This window comes from Zophobas morio, unplaced genomic scaffold, assembly GCF_036711695.1.
Source record: "Zophobas morio isolate AGI-343-1 ecotype UQ-CSIRO unplaced genomic scaffold, CSIRO_AGI_Zmor_V1 ptg000046l, whole genome shotgun sequence".
NCBI lineage: Eukaryota > Metazoa > Arthropoda > Insecta > Coleoptera > Tenebrionidae > Zophobas > Zophobas morio.
The window spans coordinates 1,300,364-1,323,991 of record NW_026972151.1 but is presented as its reverse complement, the minus strand read 5'-3'; the positions used below and the strand labels follow the sequence as shown (position 1 = coordinate 1,323,991).

Below are 23,628 nucleotides of genomic sequence, written 5' to 3'. Positions count from 1 at the left end.
TAGTGGCAAATGGTAAAAAGATTTTTGTTAAAGCCCCACTAAGAGTGCAACATTTTAAGGAAAAATTTCCAAACATACCATTGCCCCCAGAGTCGATTATAACGAAGTGGGGAACATGGGTACAGGCCACATTTTATTATGACAAATATATCAAAGAATTTGAGGAAGTAGTTACGGAGTTTAGCGAAGATTCTTCTCAATCGATTAAAGATTGCATAAATATTTTGGAAAACAAAGATTTGCGACAAAATCTAGCTTTTCTAAGAAGCAATTAACAATTCGTACCTATGTGAGGTAGTAGAAAAGTTAGAAAAACCCAACATGTTGTTGGTAGATGCCATAAACTTAGTGAAAGAATTTAAACAAGCAAACGCAGTAAGGGGTGATATTGGTACTAGAGTATCTCAAAAACTTGACGAAGTGTTAAATAAAAATGCAGGTTTCGGTGTTCTTTCCGACGTTGCTCGTGTTTTACAAGGCCAGAAGGTGGAAAATTTGGAGTTAGATTCAACATTAGTTGCAAAATTCAAATTTGCGCCAACAACGAGTGTGGATGTTGAACGCACATTCTCCAATTTTAAACACATTTTAAATGATCGGCGAAAAAATTTTACAGTGGACAACTTGGAATATATTACAATCATAAATTGTTTTAAAGAAAACTGAAATACGTGTGTAAAATATAAAGTCTAGGATTATTGTAATAATATTTTATCCAAAGTTCTAAGAAGTGTTCTTTGATTTGTAATATGATTATGTTTTTAATATTTTTTTGCTTAAAATAATAGATATTTATTTTATTAGGAGTTTAAGTGATACTTTATGTGTCGAGTATGGACGATTAAACGCCGAGCGATAGCGAGGCGAATTAAGTCCATAGGAGTCACATGAAGTCACTTAAACTCCGAATGAAATACAATATTTTATTTTCAAACGATTAATCTTCTTTTGAAATGATTATTTCCTATCTTCTTGCTTCATTAAGGAAATGCTTTGATTTCGCTACCATGGTTACTATGGTTGACAACCACCATGATTTTCACATATTTATACTCCGGCGGAGTATAAATGCTTTTTTCTACTTTGCGTTAACAATGGCCTCATTATTAAACCGAAAACAGTTTAATAATGGGATCAGTTGTTAAACTGTATTTCAGGTGGCGTGCAAGAAGTGGGCCCCCCTTCTTCCATTTTTTGAGGCAAACTTAGGTTAGATTGTTAGTGTTCGGTGGTTAGATGTCAAACTTTGACATTGTGAATTTAGCCACAACGCTACAACTAACCTTTCGAATTAAAAGGCCCTAAATTATAACCTTGAATTTTTATTAATTTTTTGTTTCCGATCAGATGCAAAGTAGAAAAAATAGTATATTATACTCGTTTAATAAGACGCATTGTGGCACTTACTCCTTTGGAGCACTCCTCGCTGCGCTCGTCGTGCCCCAAACCCATGCGTGCCACAATAAGACGTCTTATTAAACTAGTATAATAATATACTATATTTATACGCCGGCGGAGTATAAGTAGTACTTATGCGCCACTCAAACACGGTGTCATAGAAAGGACACTTAAACCCCGGCAAGAACATCGTATAAGTGTCACTTATATGACGTTTGAAAATAAAACTTTTTTATTGAAAATGTTGTGCTTATTTAGGCGCTTATTCTTAATTTTTTTGTGCTTATAAATCCGCTCTCTAATGATGACGTAGGTGACATTTTTGGCAAGTTCTAGTGGGTTTACAATTTACAACAATGTGATTAGCGTTTTAAACAATTTGTACATATTTTGGCCTTATTAACATGAGATATACCTATGTACGTTCTTCAACTGAAAGATTTGAAAATTCTGGACAACGAAGTACACTGCCAAAAAACCCGGACACTTGAATTTATTGTGATTACCTGCGATTGGTCGAGCTTTTGTAAAAAATATTAAAAAAAAACATAGCTTAATTCTAAAATATGTGAAAACAGAAAAAAATTAAAAAACGTTATAACACTAAACATAAGCGTAAAGTCGCAACTGTTCAAGTGTTCGAATTTTTTGTTTGGCAATGTATTATATGTAATTCCGCTTGCAGTAACTACATCTTTGGCTACTGCTTGTACATACCAGCGTTGTTTTGCTGTAGACCCCTGATCAAAGTTTTTATTAAAGTTATTACTATGTTTATCGATATCTGTGCTATGTGATGCATTTAAAGATATTTGTTGCCTGGATTCCAAAAGCTTGCAACGTTTTTCTAAAAATGAATTCAAATCGGTTAATTTTGGTATTTCGCTGTTCAATGTTGCTTGCCATTCTTTACGACTTGTATAATCTAATTTTTCTACTATCAGTGGAACGATTATCCTAACTTTCGACCGGTAATTTCTGAGTACGAAGCGCTTCAATAGTTGTAACGTTGACACAATTTTCTGATACCTGCAGAATTTGTTTTAAGAATAATAGGACCATTAATAATAGCCAAAAAATATTCCTGCGTAATTAGTCTTATGCTGTTATATCTTTTCTTTACTACGACTAAGTCATATGCCGAATTATAATTGTCTACGGAAATAGTAAGTTGTCGCTAAAGCTTCTCCTTTAAGTGAGAATTTTAAATTTATTTAAATTAGTAATTTGATCAGTTAATGAGGAAAATGTGTTGTTAAATAACAGCCATTTCAAGAATGAACCCGAAAATCTTGAAAAATTAAAGTAGGAAGTTTAAGCAATACTATAGAATTATCGTTACTTTGATTGGACCCCGATGTTTCATTAGAAGCTGCATATTCATTTAAATTTGCCCGAATTTCGACTACTACGAATACTCTAAACATTATGTAGAAAAATTCAAAAGTACTTACCTTAGAAACACAACAAGTTATCACTTTACAAACAAACTATAATTATAACATCATGAAGTGGAGAAATGTTTACGTTTTTTTCTGTAATGAAGACAGTATTCTTCAATTTTAGTAACTCAGTAGTTGACTTAGAACTAAAGCTTTCGTTCCGTACCGACCCAATTAGCTAAAATGACTTGGGTCCAAATTAGGCGTTCTTTGATCTGTTTTTTTTTTATGCGTTTGGGATTTGCCTGCTGCTGTTTTAGTTTGGGTACGAATTCTAATGAAAGTAATTGCGATAGGCGGTTTTTATGGGTGTTCAGTTCCGCACATATTGTTCGCAATGTCTGACAAGCGCAATGATATTTGATATTTGCGAATATAAGAATTTTGTTCTTACGTTTGAGGATTGATGGTTGATTCTGATTATCTCTTTGAATGGTTCTACCTATATGCAGATTTGGACATGCGTGTTAAGTAATGAAGATTTGCAAATTTGGGAATTTTGTTTTTGTTTAGGGGATTTGTTTTTCGTCTTTTTGTTGCGATTTTCTCGTGTGACGGCCCGTTACAATACAAAATTTGACAATAATCGATCCAGCAGTTTCAAAGATTTCGTATCTAAAAAAAATGGATAGACACCAGACAGGCAGACAGATAGATGGAAACGGGAGATTACTTTTTTATTACTGTAGGGGTCATGAAACGTGGAGAAAACATAAAAGTAGCCAATCGTCCGATGGACTCGATTACTATAGTACTTCCTTAGCTTACCCTCGGAAAGTAAAAAATCTTCGAAGAGTTTCACGAATTGGAAGCGTCTCGGCGTAGCATGACAATTGAAAAAAATGGCTAATTTTAATAACAGCATTAGTGGTGCAGTTACGAATTTTGTTGTCAATTGAAGTTAACAAAAATTACATAAGGATAAGACCTCGCCCTCATAGGATAATTGAGGGCTAACTTCACTTCTGACCCCAGACTTTAGAGCCAGATGAAATTGCCTCACGCGAGGAGAAGAATAATTCCATTACCTGAATATTACAGATTAAGATTTCCATCCATTGATTTAATGGAACAATTGCTGAACCTAATTCAGGCTTCCGAGGCAACCGAGGTAAGCAAACGTTCCAACCGTTAAAAAATGTATATTTCTAGAATCATCAGTCTCTTGGGCCGACTTTTTTCCTTAAATTTAGTTATGTAAATTGCGTTATAGCATCAAGAAGTCAATCAGCGCTTTAAAGGAGACACTTGCATCCACTGTTGCTGTATTGTTATGTCCTAATTATTGTTATCTGATATCTAGCCCCCAAAGTACCACCTCTGCCGAGTCAGATCAGGTCAGGTCAGGTCAGGGTAGACTTCGGCATCACGGAAGCGATGCTCATTGCTAGCGCTGTTGCAGGAGTGGGCACGTTTTCTGCTACAACGTCGGGAATTCCTAATAACAATTACTACTTTTTCTACGTATTCCACAGTTAAACGAGTTCTCTTAGATGTTAAAATTGCTTTAAAAATTAAAATGATTGTACAACATCATAATTTTCGTGACGATCTTGATCAAATAAATCCTGAACTGAACACAACGCCAGTGAGTTTGAGATTGCACAGTCGGCCAGCCAAATTTATTGCCTAACGTCGCGGCGTCGTATTTAATATTTGTCTGATTGATTCCCCATCACTTCAGCTTTGACTAACTCTGCTAATTAGTATAGTGCTAATGACGAGTACTGCAAAACAGGTCGAAGTGCCATCATAACGACACAAAACACTTACTGTCAAAAGTCCAAAACTTATTCAGAAAAATGAAACACGAAAACGTACATGTTTCTTTTGCATTCTTTTCTGCTTTCCACTACCCAATCCCCTAATAAACGAACCGTTATTTATTAGTACACCGCCGTGATAGCAATATCCTCAAAAAATAAACAAAAAGTTTTGAGTGAAAATAAGTATATTTTTACGTAATTTTAAAAATTTCAGATAAGATGTCGCCACATCTCGCAGATATTTTCAAATTAGCTAGTTTGTCGGCTCTAGTTGGGCCGATGTTTACAATCGCTATATTTTTTCGTTCTTCATGGGCTTGTAGAAGTATTCTATAACCAGAAAATACACTTAAACTTGATCCTAGGACTAGTAAAGCGTCGCTTGCACTGACTTGCGTTCTAACAGAATCAACCCTTGTTCTTGGTATATTGTCACCAAAGAACGTGATGTCCGGTTTGAGGACTCCATCACAAGAATCACAGAATGGAGGTTTGAAATATTTAATTTTATCCTAAAACATGATTACATTGTTTTTTAACTCAAAAAATATGTTTTAATAATTACTTGCAAAATCTCTACATCTCCGTCTGGTCTAACCATATCACTCGTCACTTCTAGCTTCGGATTCAGACGTTTTAGTTTTTCTTGAATGTAGTGTCTGTTATAAAATTCTCCACAATTCAAACAAATCACTCTAAATGCAGCTCCATGTAATTCTACGACGTTCTGAGATCTTGCTTTTGTATGCAGGCGATCTACATTTTGGGTGACTACACACAAAACTTTTCCTATTTCCTCCAGTAAGTGAAGAATATAATGTGTGATGTTGGGTTGGGTTTGGGAAAATTTTGGCCATCCAATATAGTTTCGTGCCCAGTATCTCTGACGTACTGTTGCAGATTTCAGAAAATCGGAATACTGGACAGGTTTGTGGTTACTTCGAGCGTACAGGCCTACAGCTTCTGAGCGGTAGTCAGGAATACCTGATAATATAATATTTCTATTTTTTAAGTCCTGAGCGTAAGCTAAGTATTGTAATAGAATTCATTCAACGAATCGCTGCTTTAAGTTTTTCTTGGCGTTTTTTGACACTTGAGTACGAAAAAGTCGGTTTCCCATTTCCACCAAGCTGTCTATTTGTCATCTGTGTGAAATTTTAATTGACAGATAATCTCCGAAATGGCTACAACAATTGTTGTCAAATTTTTTATATATGTTAGGAGTAGGTACCGTATGAAACGCTAGTCAAAAATTGTCTAATCATTCCCACCAACAATGCCATGACGTCATCTTCAAAATTTACAATAATACCTGGAAGTCTAGATTGAAAATTCAACACGGATTCATAAACCACAAGTGCAGGAGTACGTTATTATATAAAATAACATTTATTATTGTAAATTCTGGAGATGACGTCATCCGATTGGTGGCGGAGATAATACGACAAATTTTGGTTAGCGTTTTACTATCTGCACAACACTGATAAAACAGGTACATATAAAATTTGAGGACAATGGGTCCAATAATTTCGGAGATTACCTGCCTAATAAAATTCAAGACAGCCGGCAGACAGACAAACGAAAATAAGTTTTTTCATACTCTATGGGTCATCAAACGTCGATAAAACATTAAAGTAGCTGTTCGTCAGAGGGATCCTATTACAATATTTTCTTAGCTTACGCTCGTGGAGTAAAATGATTTTGTAGCTAAGCAACTAACTATACTTCGATGTTTCTCAGTGTTGTGTTCCTCTAAAATTACATTCTCAGTTTTTCCGCCGAATAACAACGTAGGCAAATCAGATATTAAATGATTCTTCACAATATTTCATATAAGTAACACTAAAATATGGAATTACATTTTTTGACAACTATAACAATTCAAGCAATTTAATTTCTTTGAATGCGGCCTTTCCCACCAATGTTTCCTGTTTTTATCTGAGAAACTATTCCGTCATGCTTATTGTTTTTAGAATACAACATGGATCTGTCATTTTTTGGCTTTTCACGATCTCTAGCAACAATTCAAACTTCAGGAACTTCGATTTTGACGCCTTTTTTTTATTATAGTTCTTCACAATAATTAATTAATTAACCTATCACCAACTAGAATAATACAGTATAACTGTGAGTGTAAAGGAAAATAATATCCCGGTAGGCAAAACCTTGGTTTTTATTAAACACTGCAAAAAAAAACAAAAATACAGAGTGTTCAAAAAAAGGCCCATTAACTTTATGACACGTTGAGGACGATTTATAGAGCAGAGAAAAAATAATTTAAAATTTCCTTTTGTGGAAATGTAGAAGATACAATCCTTCGAAGTTTACTTTTTTTTTAAATTTCACCATATTTTAATTCACCACTTTGTGCTGGGTATCTGCAATCGACTGGACTTTCATTACTAAATTAATTTTTTGAGGCATCTTGTCTTTCTCCATAGATTTCATTTCACAACATTACAAAAAACTCTAAAATTGTTTAGGATGAATCTGGCAAAAGTGGCTAAATTTTTACGTTTTTTGATCTGTATAAAAAAAATGTCTGCATGAACGGCCAGTCAAAGGATTCACAGAAATGGGCAATCAAAAAAAGATCAAGAGGCATCTTATACTAGTTAACAGTACAGACATGAACACGCTTTAGACACTGGCCAAGTTATAGCAGTGAAACCGTTCTCCAAGTCCAAGTGAGATTTAAGAAGTTGTATATTTTAATGTTGTGTTACAATTCACTTCTTATACTTCGTAGATGATGGACTCAAAAACAAAGAGAGGCTTGTGGCGCAGGAAACATGCCCAAACTTATTCAAACTTCCTACACAAGTCAGGAGATATACCTACAAATTCTTTCAATATTTAATGTCAATGTGATAAAACAGAAAATATGAATGTACGTGAAAAAGTGAAAATATATATTTTCAGAATCAACATGACGAAGTAGGTATCTGGTGTCTAAATAAAGTTTGGCTACCGATGTTTGGAGCTGACTTCACTAATCTCGTCTCTTTATCCGCGAGGGAATCGGTGTCGTACTAGAAAAATTTGTAAACTTCTGTGGCGGCACAATAATAAGTTGGTAAGCGAAGAAAGATAAGCCGCTCTGTAGTCTAGTGGTCAGGGCACCCGCCCGGCAAGCGGGAGACGTTGGGTTCTGTTCCCACCGGGGCAGCAACATTTTTCCTCGCTTGCCTACACTTCTTTAAACACAGTCTTGATGGACACATTTACAGCGGGGCTAAAGAATAACTCCTCCTAAGCGCATTACCCGTAGTGAAGTCAAACATTAGCAGCCAAACTATAAAAACCTGGTCAAGAGTGTTTTTTTCGTATGTCGTTTCCGAAATGAATTTTAAAAGCTGTTGCCCGCTTGTCACAGCGACTGTTGTGAACTAATAACCTTTAAACTGCGCTTGACATCAAAATGACAAATGTCTCGAACACGATGAAATTAAATTGCAAAATATTATATAATTTTGACTTTTTTTTTTCAAAAATCTGGACGTCTCGGATAAAAACTCAACACGGATTTATAAACTACACGTGTTGGACCATGTTATTTCATAAAATTTAAAACCTATTTACTATGTATAATTTTATACATCATATTGTTAGTGCGGATGATTAGACAAAGTTTTATTAGAGTTTTATCGTCTACATTATAGTTGTAATATAAAGTCTGACAAAAATCAGTCCGGTAGTTTCGGAGATTATCTGTCTAACAAAAATAGACACGAACGGCGGACGAACAGACATTTTAAACCAAACGCTCCCAATATAGTACGGAAAAGGTCATAAATGGCTCTTCTGTGGAGCTCCTTTGGGTGGCAAATATTTAAAACAGGTATATACCAAGTAGAGAACAGGTTACCATATAAACCAGCGTGTGGATAAAATCGCTTACGGGCGAGAAGAGGTGCTAGCCCCATGTGACGACAAAATGAAGTTTTACTGGGGCCTCTAATTATGACGTGCTTGATGTGAGTCGTGTTGCGTTTTTTAAAACAACAAACATTAAGTAGAATAAAATATTTAAACTATAAATCTGAAACCAAACGAAGTTATAAGAAACAACTAAAGCGGTTTACCCTTGTAAAAGTGCACGTCTGACAAAAAAAAAACTTAAAATTTAAATGTATTTGTGTTTCAATTAAAATAAAATGTTTATATTTTCCTGACTGTTGATCTGTGCCTGTCATCGTGTCAACTCCTTGATTTTCGCAGAATTGTGTTTAGAATCTAAAATAAAAGGTCTGTTGCAATCCTTGGTAAACGATTAGTAATAGTGTCGTATTTGTTTTTTTCGAGTGCTAGTGGCAAAACAAGATTTTTTTGTAGTTTATAAAGGAAACTAATAAACTAAAAAAAAAATAATTCAATACCCCATAAAGAAAACTTTCTTAAGTAAAAACGGCACAGACTTTTTTATTTAAAAATGTTTTCTTTGGACGATATTGAAATTTGCGAAGTAGAAGCGGTCCCAGCGATTAAAAGTTTCTGTTTTTAATCTCTAGTTTTCAGTGCGTTAAGTCGAGTATTTAAAACTGATCATTTTCGCGCCATTTGAAGGCCTTCCTATGACGTCGACAATATGGCATCTCAATGGGGCAACCTTATCTATTAACTGACCTTGGGTATGTACAACCATAATAGAATGCCTTCCCATGGGATATTTTATGGGTACAAGGTACAATGAGACATGGTCTGTCGCTCCGTCCCTCCGTGGTGTTACTGTACCTCCATGACAGATTGTCATATAAAAGTCACGCATTTTTTATATTCGTAAAATTAACTAAATTTTGAAAGAAAAAAAAATCTAACAACCCTAGAGAATTATAAACAAGAAAAACAAGCTTTTAGTTTTCTGAGATAGCTACTACAGTGAATATACCTATTCAAAACTACTAATATAAGCTTGTGCTGATACACGGCAAAATAACACGTGAAAACTCAGGTTGCACACTCTTTTCACCCACCATACCCACCCGATTCTGTCGATATTCCTGCGCCTGTAACCACTAAAATCCTTTCAGAATTTTTAACAAAATCTCGAAGAGATTGAACATCGTTCTGTACAACTGGGCAGTGTTTGGGGATAAACTCACTAACTGGTGGTACAGTGCCTTTTAAAAGAAGCGGAAGTTGCTTGGTTATGTAAGACAAAGACATATTTCAGCGTTAAAGGTCACAAAACTGTATTTTTATCCATTTAAAAACATTAATCCTAACCTGTAACAATATCAAAGAAAGTGCTTTGGAAAATGAATGTAATTACCTTGATTATTTTAATTTTTTAATATAAAACTACTCCATAACGAAGTTTACACTTTAACTTGAAGTTAGTGATAAAGTGGTCATAAATGATAAAAAGTTAAATGATAAACACGATTCTACCGTAGTCACAGCCGTCACATGTGTGCCTGTAGCTACATCTCTTTCGCAGGGGCGTAGGCGTACAGAATACTTACGAGAATGAGTTAGTTTTTCGTAACAACGTATGATTTTAAATTAAATCCGAAATTTTCAAATTGAGATAATTTTGTGGAAAACACAACTTTAATTAATTTTCGAGCAGTACTGACGGCAAATTTGTTAAAATTCCTCTTCTACAGATATACGAACGCCTCTGCCATTTATTAAAGTCCCTAGATTAGTACTTTAGGGACTTTACCATTTATTATCTAGCAGCGCCCCCTATAACCACCACGCGAACCAAATCTAATCGATTGTTGTTTGTGGCGGTGTGACAATCTGCAAAAGAAGTATCTTATTATTTTTTATATTCAGTTTGATTATATGGATAAAAACAAAGGTACATTTTACTAATCGTTGGTCTCATTTAACTCGTCACATTTTAGGCAAAGTTTCCAACCAGTAAGATAGCCCCCCATATTCACAATGACAGAGGAAAGATTACACATAGTATGTATGAATTACACATAAATTAAACATTAATAACGTTTTTGAAGGACTGGGGTAACGATAAGTTACATCGTACGCAAAAGCAAGTGGAGAAAAATCCCTACGACCTAGAATCATGGTCAATTTTGTTACGAGAAGCTCAAAACAAACACATTTCAGAAGTTCGTTCGCTGTATGAACACCTGATTGATATCTTCCCAAGTGCATCTCGTTACTGGCGGATTTACATTGAACACGAGGTATGACCTGCATGTGGCTGTTTTGAAAGATAAAACATTTCTTCGTTATAGATGAAGTACCGGAATTTTGAGAAGGTGGAAAAGGTAGGAATTAATTTGAGTTTTTGTAAAACAGAGAGTAATAAACGTACCAACTTTAAAGTTGTTTATATTTGGGAACCCCCGAGTTGAGAAACATTTGTTAACGAATTGGGGAGTAGAGTGTCTTTTTTTTCACCCAAGCCACCCCCTTAACAAATAAATTATCTTAAGTAAGTGAGTGTTTGTGTGCGCCGCTATTCTCCTTTCGTTAACCAATGTTGATTGAGTAGCAAATTAATAACTTGTTTCAATAGTTGTTTCAAAGGTGTTTGATGAAGATTTTAAATATAGAATTGTGGAAACTTTATCTGGGATACGTGAAAGAGACAAAGGCCTCACTTCCCACTTATAAGTATGTGGCTCATATGCATTTTGGCACAATTTGTTTTTTCCAATTTTTTTTAGAGAGAAAATGGCGCAGGCATATGACTTTGCTTTAGATAAGATTGGCATGGACATTCATTCATATTCCATTTGGAATGAATATGTTAATTTTTTGAAGGGAGTTGAAGCTGTAGGTTCTTATGCGGAAAATCAGAAAATTTCAGCTGTTCGGAAAGTTTATCAAAGGGGTATCAATAACCCAATGACTGGAATGGAAACGTTTTGGAAAGATTATATAGCTTTTGAACAGGTACTGCGCAGAGGAGTTTCCATCAAGATGTATTTATTTAATTGTAGGCTATTAATCCTATTATTGCGGAAAAAATGAGTATTGAAAGGAGTAGGGATTATATGAATGCTCGAAGGGTTGCTAAAGAGTTGGAAGTTCAAATTAGAGGGATTAACAGGAATGCGCCCAGTGTCCCGCCTAATGGAAGCCCAGAAGAGCGCAAACAAGTGAGTTTAGTAAAGTTGGAAAAAATAAAGAATGATTCAAAAAGAGATTTTTCTTATCTAATTCTAAAACAGTATTAATAACTTAATTTTAACTTGGCTGGGAATATTATAAAGGGGCTGTTGGGAGTAGTATATTGTGAAAGGTATAATTAAAGTATGTTTACTTCTAGAGCGTGAGCTAATAAAGTATCTTAATAGGGCCCATCTGGCGAATGACTACTTTTATGTTTTCTTCACGTTTCATGACCCCTAAAGTCTGAAACAATGGATCTTCTATGTCCGTCTGTCTGTCTGTCGTCTGTGTCGAGTTTTATTAGACAAAAAATCTCTGATGCTACATAACCGATTGTTGTTGAATTATGTGTTTTAAGAATATCGTGTAGATGGCAAAACTTTAAACAAAATATGTCTAATTATCCCCACCAACAACGTAATTTGAAACTTGTGTATAGTAAATATTATTTAAATTTTGTAACACCCTCCTACACTTGTCGTTTATGAATCCGTCTTGATTTTTTACCCTGGACATCAAGATTTATGGAAAAAAATCAAAATTGTATAACACTTTAAAATTTAACTATGAAACCAAATGGACTGACATCTTACAAACGTTTTAAAAGTATTGTAAGGTAAATCGTTAATCAAAATTTATTCTTTTATTCCCGCGTAATAGTTATTAATGACGACATCTCAAAATTTTACCGAATAAATACTATTTAAAATCAATTTTTTAGAATTTTTTATACCTGGTGTCTAAAAAAATTAATGAATGAGGCAATTTATTTTAATGCTCAAATCAAAAACGGCTGGCCTTATTTTCCCGAAATTTTGGGAAACAATAGTCTTGCTATTAGGATTCACTACACCTATCCGAACTGTTATACGTGTCTTTCTTTAAATGCTGATGACGGCATCACAATATTTTGTAATGGAAAAACTCACTTGAAACGTACCCTTTAATACTCTGGACATATTTTTTAACATAGACGATTTTTTTTATATTTATTTCAATAATTTTACGATTTGATTCTAAAAATACCGCGATGTTTGTGTTCAATTTGTTATTTTCGTGTAATTTTCTCCCATTTTTTCGTTCTTACTAATTTTGTTCTTAATCATTTTATTTCTTTGTATGCCATATTTGATATACATAAAGCAGATTTTTTTAATGTTGCATCATGTATAATATTAAAAAATGTAATAAAAATAAAGTTTGGAGAAGTGTAATTCCATATGCTTAAAATTAAAAAACAGTGTGACCGTGGATTCCATTTTCTTTTAATTTCCGTTTTTAGGAAGTTTATTATTTTTAATGTGCATGCTTAGTATTGTAAGTAATTAGTATTACATATTTCTATTTTAGTGACCTGTAATATTACTAAAATTCTAGTGTTTTAAAATATTGTTACTCACGATTCATATTTCTTTTGTTATATGTACATTATATTCTAGCTATTCATACATTTTTCCACTGTTTGAATCACCTCCACTTTTATCTTTTTTTTTTAATTTTGGCACGATACGTTAGTTTAATGATTAGAAAACAGCACTTCAAATCCATGTAGACGGTTAGCGGCGCCACTGCAAAAATGTTGTAACTAAGCGTTTGTTAAAAAAAGTACTTCGAGAATATATGCGCTTTAATAATACATTCTTATTTTTTACAGTTGTTTATTATATAGAATAAATAATAATTAAAAAAAGGAATAAATCAGTTAATTCCACGGATAAAAAAAAATAGCTTAATTTTCCCGAAAATCTCCGAACACTAAACACTATACTATTTTTTATTGTAATATATGGGCGTTTTTACGAAATAATACATAAACTGTACTTATTTGATTGTGCTTCAGGGCCGAGGGAAGTTCGGGTTAATAACTTTGGACCTTTTTTTCTCATTTTGATGTTGATTGCTTTTTTTTGCATAAATGAGAAGTGATCCAGCTGTGTTTTCTTTATTATTCGTTTGGTTTAGTGTTTCATTTTGTGTATATGCCCTAAAATAATAACAATTACTTTTTCTAATATCGTTTTGTTGATATTTTTGTGGAAATATCTATTTTACAACTTTTAATGACCATTAAAATACAGTAATTTGATTTTTTTTTTTCGTTGTTCACTTTACCAATTTTCAAAAATGTAGCAGTGCCTAGTCCCTGACTTGTTAAAAAATATCGAGAGCCAAATTAAGAGTTACTTTTTCTCAAATGTAGATGCCGAAAATTTTAAATAGGAACTGCAGTGCCACAAGAATTTTTAATAAACAGTGTTCTCAAACGAGATTAGCTACAAGTTACAACTAATGTACGAGTGTCCCAGATAAAACCCCGCGACTTTATATCTTGAGATATCGCAGTTAAAAAAATATCACGCGTTAATGATACACATACATTCCTAATTTCAATTTTTAAAATTTTATAAATCACGCAAGAACCACAAATATGTCGAATGGTTTATCTGTCACCACAAAAAAAAATCTAAAGGGGTTAAATCTGGACTGCGAGCTGGTCATAGAGTAGGCCCTCTATTGCCTGTGGTTCTTTTTTTTAATGAAACAATGGAACCATTTTCTGCAGGCAGCAAAGGAAATTACTATAGTCTAAGATTTTTTACGAACAGTATGTTACAAAGTAAACGAAGTTCTCTTCCGAATACTGTGCACACCGGTGTCTGATTCGTTGTATCATGGAAGTGCTTACACGGTCTTCTCGACAAAGAATCCGCATTATTGAGGATCTTTCCAGCCCTGTGTGGCATCTTAAAATAATACTGTTGGAGTCGTTCAAGCCATCTAGCCACTTGTTCTTCAGGACTCTTCATCTGAAGGAGCCACATGAGGGCTGCGTTATCGGTTCTAATCAGAAATTCACGTCCAAAGAAATTTATGGAAATGTTCAACAGCCCTGACAATCCCCAACATTTCCTTCGTCGTAGCACAGTAGTTCTTGTCGGGTTTCGAAAATACGCTGCTGAAGTACTCGATGACTTTTTCTTCCTTGTCCTGCAACTGTGACAACATGGTCCCTATTCAGAATAGGGCTAGAGTATAGTACATTCTTCAGTCTTTTGAAGGCTGGCACACATTCAGCAGTCCAATTAAACTGTGATTTCAAATCAAGCCTGTGCAGAGGAACAGCAATATCAGCGAAACCGTTGACAAATCTTCTGCAGTTTGAATTCAACTTCAAATTTGCCTCCTCTATTCGGCTAAATATTTCTTCTAGATTGGTCAAGTGCCCCTCAAATTTCTTCCCCATTAGTCTGTCAAAAGTAGCCGCAGCGTAATACAATCCAAAAGGCATCTTTTCAAATTTCTTCATTTTGTTCTCCATTATATCTTCTATAGTTTTCATTCGATTTTCCATGTTGTTTTGCAGTAATTTTTTTAATTCACTCTTTAACTGATGCTCCATTGAGATCATATATCCTCCAACATTCATTTTCATATTTTCCAGATGTTTTTACGTCCTTCATTTTTTTTTATTTTTTCTATTTCATTCTTTGCTTCCGCTTCCTTTTGTAATTTTTCGGTTAGGCTGGTGATTATGTAATTTTTTGCCTGCGTCCATTTTTGTATCCATCTTTTCCATCCTTTCCTTATTCTGGGCTTGAATCTTTTCAATTTCTTTGTTCATTCTTTCATCTCTTGCGTCCATTTTTCAAGCATAGCCATGATTAGTTCCTCCATTAGCATTGCAGTTCGAGCCCTCGTCTGAACAGGCATAACAATTTATACGACCTATACATAGCGAAAATATAACAGCGAATAATTCTCACTGGATTTTACTAGACTAGCTTGCACTCGACGGTGGTTCCTATTTAAACAACCGTATGCTTCTTTTGGAAAGATCGCGAACGTCGCTTTGGAGATTGTTCTGGGCTCCACCGTTGAGACTTTCCGCGACTTTTGGTGGACCGCTTGCAGGCTTTTCTTTATAGGCATCGTATCGGGGCGGCGTATGGGATACTTTATAGCTTGTTTTTGCTTTTAAAAACTATTAACGTCATAACTATGACAACAAAAGCCGAAAATTGCAAAAAATAATGTTGGTTTTCGAGTTTTTTAAACATATTACAGGCACGCTGGAAAAATGTATGATGTCATAGATACAACCCTACCTAATTATCTAATTATCCTATCGACCATGTTTGTGTTTTTTTTTTTTCTACTGTTGGTAAGTACTATAAAACTTATTCAATCATGTACAGTTAACTTACCAAGAATTCTGTACATTGTATTCTGGAAAATATAGAAAACATTTAATAAAATCGTTCAGAAATGCCGTTTGCCAATCAGATCAACAAGATCAACCTGACCTGACCTGACCTGACCTGACCCATACGCATCGTATCGGGGCGGCGTATGGGATACTTTGTAGCTTGTTTTTGCTTTTAAAAACTATTAACGTCATAACTATGACAACAAAAGCCGAAAATTGCAAAAAATAATGTTGGTTTTCGAGTTTTTTAAACATATTACAGGCACGCTGGAAAAATTTATGATGTCATAGATACAACCCTACCTAATTATCTAATTATCGTATCGACCATGTTTGTGTTTTTTTTTTTTTTTTTCTACTGTTGGTAAGTACTATAAAACTTATTCAATAATGTACAGTTAACTTACCAAGAATTCTGTACATTGTATTCTGGAAAATATAGAAAACATTTAATAAAATCGTTCAGAAATGCCGTTTGCCAATCAGATCAACAATTTTTGCATTTTATGTAACTACAAAAATGTTTAATTAACTTTTTTGAACGGTAATTCTATTTTAGCACTATTAAAAGAGTAAGAACTAAATATAGTCGTAACAGATTTTGATACCTAAGTACTTTTGTTACTTCAGTTACAACAAATGTTCAGCTGTACACCACTATAAATACTGAAGCACAGGTCTGGTATTAAACAACGTCATGTTGCCGGTAATAAAATACTTTGAAGTATTTTTATACGTTTTGTTATTATATTTATTAAACTTTTTAATAGTTACCTGCTTAGTGTTAAACGTTAAAATTGTCAGTTATACCACAGTGTAATACTCAACAGATCTATTAAGCACGGTTTGTAATTATGCATACTATTTGAAACTCTTTTTTTTTTCGTATACATGTTGTTCTTATTATTGCCATTTCAGCATTTTTTCTTAATGTATTGATTATTTGCATTTATTTATTTTTAATGTAGGAGTAGTATGTACTGGTTTTCTCACCGTTCTCCCATCTTTTCCTGTTCTTTTTTATTCTGTCAGATTCATGTTACAAATTTTCATTTTAAGATATTTGTTGTGGTTGTTCTATTTATTTTTTTACTAAATTTACTTATACTTTAACATTCCATCTCCAATTCTTTCTCGAGAGCTGAGCAATAAATTAGTACAATTTGTAGTTGTTTTATGACTACTTTGTTTAACAATTTTTATTTCCAAATTGAAGAGAAAGGTAAAAATAAAGGTAATTTTAGGTCGAACTTTGGCAAAAATACATCGCTTGGGAGAAAAGCAACCCTCTACGCACTGAAGATACAGCCCTACTGACAAAACGGGTAGTTTTTGCCCTCGAACAATGTCTTCTCTGCTTAGGCCACCATCCCGATATATGGTACCAAGCGGCACAATTTCTCGAATACAGTTGTAAAATTTTAGCCGAAAAGGGGGTACGTTTAACCAAATCTTACTCATACAAAATTAATAAATCTTTTTCAGGATGTGAATGCGTCGAAACTCTTTAGTGAAGAAGCTGCAAACATGTTCGAACGTGCCACAAGTTCCCTACTGAACAAAAACATGTTACTGTATTTCGCTTACGCGGACTACGAAGAAGGCCGTCTCAAGTATGAGAAAGTCCACCAAATCTATCAGAAGTATCTAGAGATACAAGATATAGATCCTACTCTTGCGTATATACAGTATATGAAATTTGCCCGGCGTGCCGAAGGGATAAAGTCTGCAAGAGCTGTGTTTAAGAGAGCGAGAGAAGATAATAGATCCAAGTATCACATTTTTGTGTGTGCCGCTTTAATGGAATATTATTGCAGTAAGGACAAGAACATTGCGTTTAGGATATTTGAGTTGGGGTTGAAGAAGTTTGGGGATATTCCAGAGTATATTACGTGTTACATTGATTATTTGTCGCATTTGAATGAGGATAATAATACGAGGGTGCTGTTTGAGAGGGTTTTGTCGTCGGGGAGTCTGGAACCGGAGAAATCTGTGTAAGTAGGTTTGTTTGGGTCGTACTTTGATGTTTTACGTTGTAATATGATGACGTAAGTGTTACTATAAAAAAATCGTGATACACCAAATTTACGCTTTTCATTCAATCAAATTTCTTCCATTTCAGTGACATCTGGAACCGCTTTCTTGAATTCGAGTGCAACATCGGCGACCTCCAGAGCATCGTCAAAGTCGAAAAAAGGCGATCGGAAGTATTATCGAAAATTAAAGAATTCGAGGGAAAAGAAACGGCCCAATTAGTGGACAGATATAGGTTTTTGGACTTATATCCGTGCACCGCTACCGAATTGAAGAGCATTGGGTATCAATTCAATTTTTTCCTTCTCCAAAATAAGTGAATTTTTTAGGTATACGGAAGTTATCAACATAACAGGAGCTGGCAAAAATCACATTTTACAATCCATTATTAACAGTGATGGAGATGCGCCGCTTCCGATCCCTGATTATTCACAAATGATTCCTTATAAACCTAAATCGAACCCGTTGCCGGGAGAACACCCAGTGCCAGGTACGAATTTGATTTTTAATTTTAAGATTCGTCATAAGAAAAAATGGTAAATAAATTGCCTTTGAAAATATCGAGATATTTTTAGATAAGAATATTATTAACTATTTTATGCCCTAGGCCACTAAAGCACTTATTTTAACCCTCTGATTCTGACTCGCAAAAATTCCACGGTTACTTATTTCATTTTGACACACCACGGAAATGTTTAAAAACAGATTGCATACTTTACCAGCACTATGATTTCGTTCACTGATTATTACTATAATTAATCAATTATCACTCAAAAATAATTTAAATTTTCAATTGAGTTTTTTAGCTCGTGAAGCTCACCCGCTCGACCTCCGGCTCGCGTAATAAACTGGCATTTAACATTTTTATCATAAGCAACCATTTATTGTAAAAAAAAAATGAGTTACTTTGTTTTAGGGGGCTCGTTTCCACATCCTCCAGTTGCAGCCCATTTATGCACCCTTTTACCTCCTCCAGCTTGTTTCAGGGGACCCTTTGTCAATGTTGATTTATTAATGGACATTTTTAACCGAATACAGTTACCAGATAGTGTTCCACAACCTACAGAAAACGGATGCGATGTAAAGCTTTTTGATTTAGCAAAATCTGTGCACTGGATAGTCGAAGAAGGCGGCACTGTGGGTATAAAAAGGAAGAAACGTTTAGGGTTGGCAATGGATGGGTCGGACGATGAAGATATGCCCCTCCCCCCATCTAACGACATATATAGACAAAGGCAACAAAAACGGGTGAAATAATTATGTTTAGTTTATCTATCTTTAACTTACAATAAACATTTTCTTTACTTTATTGTGCATCTTTATTAAAGTTCTCGAAGGGCTTTTCTTTCAAAGTATCGTTGCAAAGCGGCATGGAACACTTCACCGACTGTGCGTTTCTTCCATATGTCAATCTTTGGTTTCTTAACAGGAACTGGTTCTTCAATACTTTCAGGAGGATCTTCATTCTTTTTTGATTCTTCATTTATATTTGGCTCTTCTTTCACATTTTCTGTTTTCACAATGACATCTTCATTCTCATTTTTCTTCTCTTCAGGTTCTTCTGAATCAGAAGAATCAATACTGAAGTCTGAATCTGCATCCAAATTTGATGGCATGTGTTCCATTTTCGTTTCTTCAGTATCACTTTTGTCACTCTCTGATTCTTCCTTGTGTTTCCTATATTTTCGCTCGTTCTTATCTTTTTCTTCCTTTGTTGCAGCAGTTTCCCCTTCATTGCCTTTGTCTTCATAATTTACCTTCTGGTCATACAAATGTCGATAGAACCCATCTAAATTCCCCTGCTTTCGCACATCTCCAATTGACTCCAAATACTCTTCTCTCTTCTCTTGTTCCTCCATTTCCTTCATTTCTTCCAACTTTTTCTTATAACTACTAGTAACAAACGCTTCTTTGTCTTTAAACTCATCACCTTCAGTCTCCCTCTCCTTCTGAACTTGTCTTTCGATTCTCCTTTCATTTTCTTTCTTGCGACGATCAGCAGCAGCCAACAATCTGCTTATATATTTGGGTTTTCGGTCAAGATCTTTCCGACTCAGTTTTGATTCCTTTCGTTTTTTATCCATTTCGTCGTAAATTTCGTCGTATTGAAATACAGTAGGGTCCTCTTCAATCGCTTTGTGCCGAGTAATTTTGTCCTGTTTTTTAAGAGTTCGTTTCAATCCCGTGGGGACAGATTCCTCGGAATCGGAATCGTCAAAAATCGAGGGGCGTTGGATGACGGTTTTGTCTTTTGAAGGAACAATGAGACCATATCTTAAAAAAAAGACGTAAATTGGATGTCGCGCCGTTGTTACAATACTTACTGCTTATTAGCCATTATAGTGTTCTTAATCTTGAAACGACAAATCAAAAATCTGGCAACTATTACTTGGAAATATAACCTCAGTTTCACCAACGTCACCAAGTAGTCAAATCTGTGCTTTGGTAAGGAGTTAAGGACACTTGGAGGTCTTCGTATGTGATTTAACTGTGTAGTGGTAGACTAAATCCAACTGTTACGTGCGTTCAAAGGCTCAAAAACTTTGTAGGCTTAACCTCACTTTTCAATATTATTCAATTTTGAGCAGAAAAACTTAGGAAAACATAGATTTTTCATTAAAATGGACCAGAGTTCATATATTTTTCAATGTTATGGTGTCTTTACTAACGGCAAAGCCCGAATTAATTACAAATTAACATCCACATAACTTCACCTCCCCGTACAACACACATTCTATATTCACCTATATTAATCAGATCCTCACGCGGTATGTTTCGATCAAATATACACAGTCGAATACACATATATTAACGCTGCTTTTTTTTAGCAGATGTTATTATTTATAAACAAATTTGGACATAACCTCACTTTTGTGTCACTTGACGTTTATTTTTACAATTTTCCCTTCGCCGATTGAACGTAGTCGGGAACATCCGTAAAAAAAAACCACTTCCACTTTATAAAAAAAATTTATTTGGCAGTCTGTAAACGGTAGAATACAATATTTATAAATTAATTTACGCTAAGTACAGTTTAATTTAGATGACGAAACTAAATATACAAAAAAAAGTACACATGAAATGACAAAATCAAAACCTACAAAAAGATCCTGGAACCATTATGAAAGGAAACGAAATAATATAGTTATATCAAGATACATAATATGTTACAATAAACTAAAGATTAAATTATAGAAAATAATCTGCTTGTGGCTTTTTTGATGGCACGCCTCTAGTTTCCTGAGGAGCTGCTTCAAAAATTGTGAAATCTCTCTGAAGGTGTTCATTTAGTTCTAAAATAGCTGCTACATTGCCACATCTATAAATTTAAAACAACGTTATGAATTAGGGTTTTGCGAAATTTTTAATAAAATATGTGTACCTATAACAGTAGTTGGGAGCAGACCACACTGTCAAAACTGTCTCATTAAAATGCCACTTGTAACCTTCCATAACAAGCTGATGCGCTCGACATATCATATCAATATCATTAGCACAGTTAAATTGCGCCACTACGTCTGATCCAAACAAATAGCCAGCGCCTCGAGGTGAAACGCCCCATCCTTGAGTATCTAAAAAAAAAGGCAAAAAAACGCTTGATTCTGTACAAAACGAAAAAAACAGAAATCACACCTTCGGGATCACTCCATAACAAATCGCACATGGGTCCATCATGTGGCACCTCTTGTTTTCGGTCAATCACCCTAATTTGGTCCAAAGTTTGAATAGAAGGTGATAACCCACCATGAACACAGAAGATTTTTCCATCAATGATAGCTGACAGAGAAAGATAGTCAAAAATTTCTGTACAATAGCGCCATACTGTGATTGATCCATATTTGCGTAAACACTCATCGTAAAATCCGTAAACTTGAGTAATTTGACGTGATTCATGGTTACCTCGTATCAAGGTGATGCGATCAGGATACCTAACCTAGAGCAACAAATTAGACCATGTTTTCACGAAAATCGAAGCTTACTTTTAACGCTAACAGTAGTAAAAAAGTCTCAACACTATAAAAGCCGCGGTCAACGAAGTCTCCCATAAAAAGGTAGTTTGTTTCAGGTACGTCGCCTCCAACTTTAAATAATTCTTTAAGGTCATAAAACTGGCCATGAATGTCTCCGCACACCTAAAATTTGACCCTTTATTTCTGTTATTTGAATGAGTATTAACATTTTACTGTAACAGGTGAGTCTACTCTCTGTACATTGCTCTCTTCAACAAGGATTTCTCTAGCTTTCGCACACAAAGCTTTGACTTCACCTTCTTTGATCGTTTCGCATCGTTTCAACTGTTCGATTTGTCGATCTAAATCGCTCGTATCACCCATTATGCTTATAAATACTTCTAAAATCAAATAAAACTAATAGTCTTTTAACTAAACGTCAAATCTACAAAATAAACAAAATAAGGTTATGTATGCAAGGGAGTGACCTGGGAAATTAACTAGGGGATTTTTATTATTGACTGATTGTTTACTTGTAAAAACAAGTGGATTTACCGTTTTTTATCAATCCGATTTCTTGGAAAATTCAAGCAGGACCCATCAACTGCACCAACACACCACAAACAACCTTATCTAAGACATACGTCCCGGCAAAGAAACGTCAAACGAGGAACAGGTCAGGACTGGAAGAGATTCCAAAGCAGTCGGGGAGGTACAATAGAATGAGTCATTTTCCACCTTCAGACTTCACGAAATCAGTCCATTTCTAGCAACGATTGGAACAATTACTTTTAAAAAGATAATGCGTTACAATTACTCATTATTCAGTAACAATAGTAATTCATTACAATTTATTACAAATTACTTTTTTTGAAGGAATTCATTACAATTGCTCATTACTTTTACAAAGTAATGTATTACTATAACAATTACTTTTTGCACTTTGAAAAAGTTGATGAAGACACAATTTTAGATATTTGTTCTATGGGTCCAGAGGGTCAAGAAAAAACGTGCTAGAATAAAAAAGGCAGTGAGCGATTTATTTTTTACTAACGCATTTGTTACATATTCACATCAGTAAATCAAATGAAGAGGACTATATTAATAATTTAAATTCAATAGTAACTGGCATTCAAAATTTTCGTCAGCTAAGGCATAACGTTTTGTCTTAAAAACATCCGCGCCAACACTAAACATCCTTTCCACTGCGGCGCTAGATGGAACTGTTGTGGGGCAACATGTTACATATTTTACCAAAAATTGAAGATTGAAATTGTCCGATTATGAGGGGTTTAAAAGGACGGGCTCTATCGGTTACCTCTTATAGATTTGAGTGGACCAGAAAAATGGCCGATGTTTTTTTGATCACTAATTTTAAATATTCTGCCCCTGTTTACTCAATTATTTATAAAATGCTTTATTTCTGTAAAGCGCAATGGATTTTTTAATACAATTTCTAGTAATGTACCTTTTTGAAAATTTAAAATCGATCCATAAATAGCGAAAACCAGATAATCTCATACTCATCACAATTTTAACGCGTTGTAGTTTTTTTTGACAAGAAAATTTTAAAAACGGAAAAGCAGTCTGGGTAGGATTTTTTATACTCATTTCAATGGTTTATTACAATCGGACGTGTACTTTTGGTAAAAACTTGGGCAGAAGTTTATATGTATTTCCCTATGCTGGAATATGCCTGAGCTCACCCTTAAAATGATGAAGAGCTTATGTATATTATG

General features: G+C 34.5%; 4 protein-coding genes across 5 annotated transcripts; 1 reads left to right on the top strand and 3 right to left on the bottom strand.

Annotated features, from left to right (window-relative positions):
* Nucleotides 1-4,773: 4,773 nt before the first annotated feature.
* On the bottom strand, nt 4,774-10,005 carry LOC135142203 (NAD-dependent protein deacylase Sirt4). Of its 2 annotated transcripts, none has more exons than XM_064073876.1 (4): nt 9,879-10,005; nt 9,589-9,832; nt 5,172-5,590; nt 4,774-5,118 (listed from the first exon to the last, which is right to left on the bottom strand). In XM_064073876.1, exons 2-4 carry the CDS (start codon nt 9,770-9,772, stop codon nt 4,798-4,800), a joined length of 924 nt encoding a protein of 307 aa, XP_063929946.1. In that variant the 5' UTR covers nt 9,773-9,832; nt 9,879-10,005; the 3' UTR covers nt 4,774-4,797. The 2 variants fall into 2 exon arrangements, with proteins under 2 accessions (XP_063929946.1, XP_063929947.1); XM_064073877.1 differs by having other exon boundaries at nt 9,589-9,827.
* Nucleotides 10,006-10,297: 292 nt separating this feature from the next.
* On the top strand, nt 10,298-19,248 carry LOC135141978 (protein suppressor of forked). The gene is made up of 12 exons (XM_064073608.1): nt 10,298-10,415; nt 10,462-10,525; nt 10,573-10,764; nt 10,816-10,848; nt 11,100-11,197; nt 11,251-11,479; nt 11,527-11,685; nt 17,150-17,341; nt 17,391-17,899; nt 18,028-18,222; nt 18,269-18,429; nt 18,856-19,248. The coding sequence occupies exons 2-12, from the start codon at nt 10,502-10,504 to the stop codon at nt 19,194-19,196; spliced, it is 2,133 nt and encodes a 710-aa protein (XP_063929678.1). The 5' UTR covers nt 10,298-10,415; nt 10,462-10,501; the 3' UTR covers nt 19,197-19,248.
* LOC135141979 (nuclear speckle splicing regulatory protein 1) lies at nt 19,189-20,838 on the bottom strand. Its single transcript, XM_064073609.1, has 2 exons — nt 20,264-20,838; nt 19,189-20,213 (listed from the first exon to the last, which is right to left on the bottom strand). The coding sequence occupies exons 1-2, from the start codon at nt 20,275-20,277 to the stop codon at nt 19,262-19,264; spliced, it is 966 nt and encodes a 321-aa protein (XP_063929679.1). The 5' UTR covers nt 20,278-20,838; the 3' UTR covers nt 19,189-19,261.
* A 52-nt stretch (nt 20,839-20,890) lies between these two features.
* On the bottom strand, nt 20,891-22,583 carry LOC135142283 (serine/threonine-protein phosphatase 4 catalytic subunit). The gene is made up of 6 exons (XM_064073969.1): nt 22,445-22,583; nt 22,124-22,290; nt 21,920-22,072; nt 21,573-21,873; nt 21,322-21,511; nt 20,891-21,258 (listed from the first exon to the last, which is right to left on the bottom strand). The coding sequence occupies exons 2-6, from the start codon at nt 22,271-22,273 to the stop codon at nt 21,129-21,131; spliced, it is 924 nt and encodes a 307-aa protein (XP_063930039.1). The 5' UTR covers nt 22,274-22,290; nt 22,445-22,583; the 3' UTR covers nt 20,891-21,128.
* Nucleotides 22,584-23,628: the final 1,045 nt, after the last annotated feature.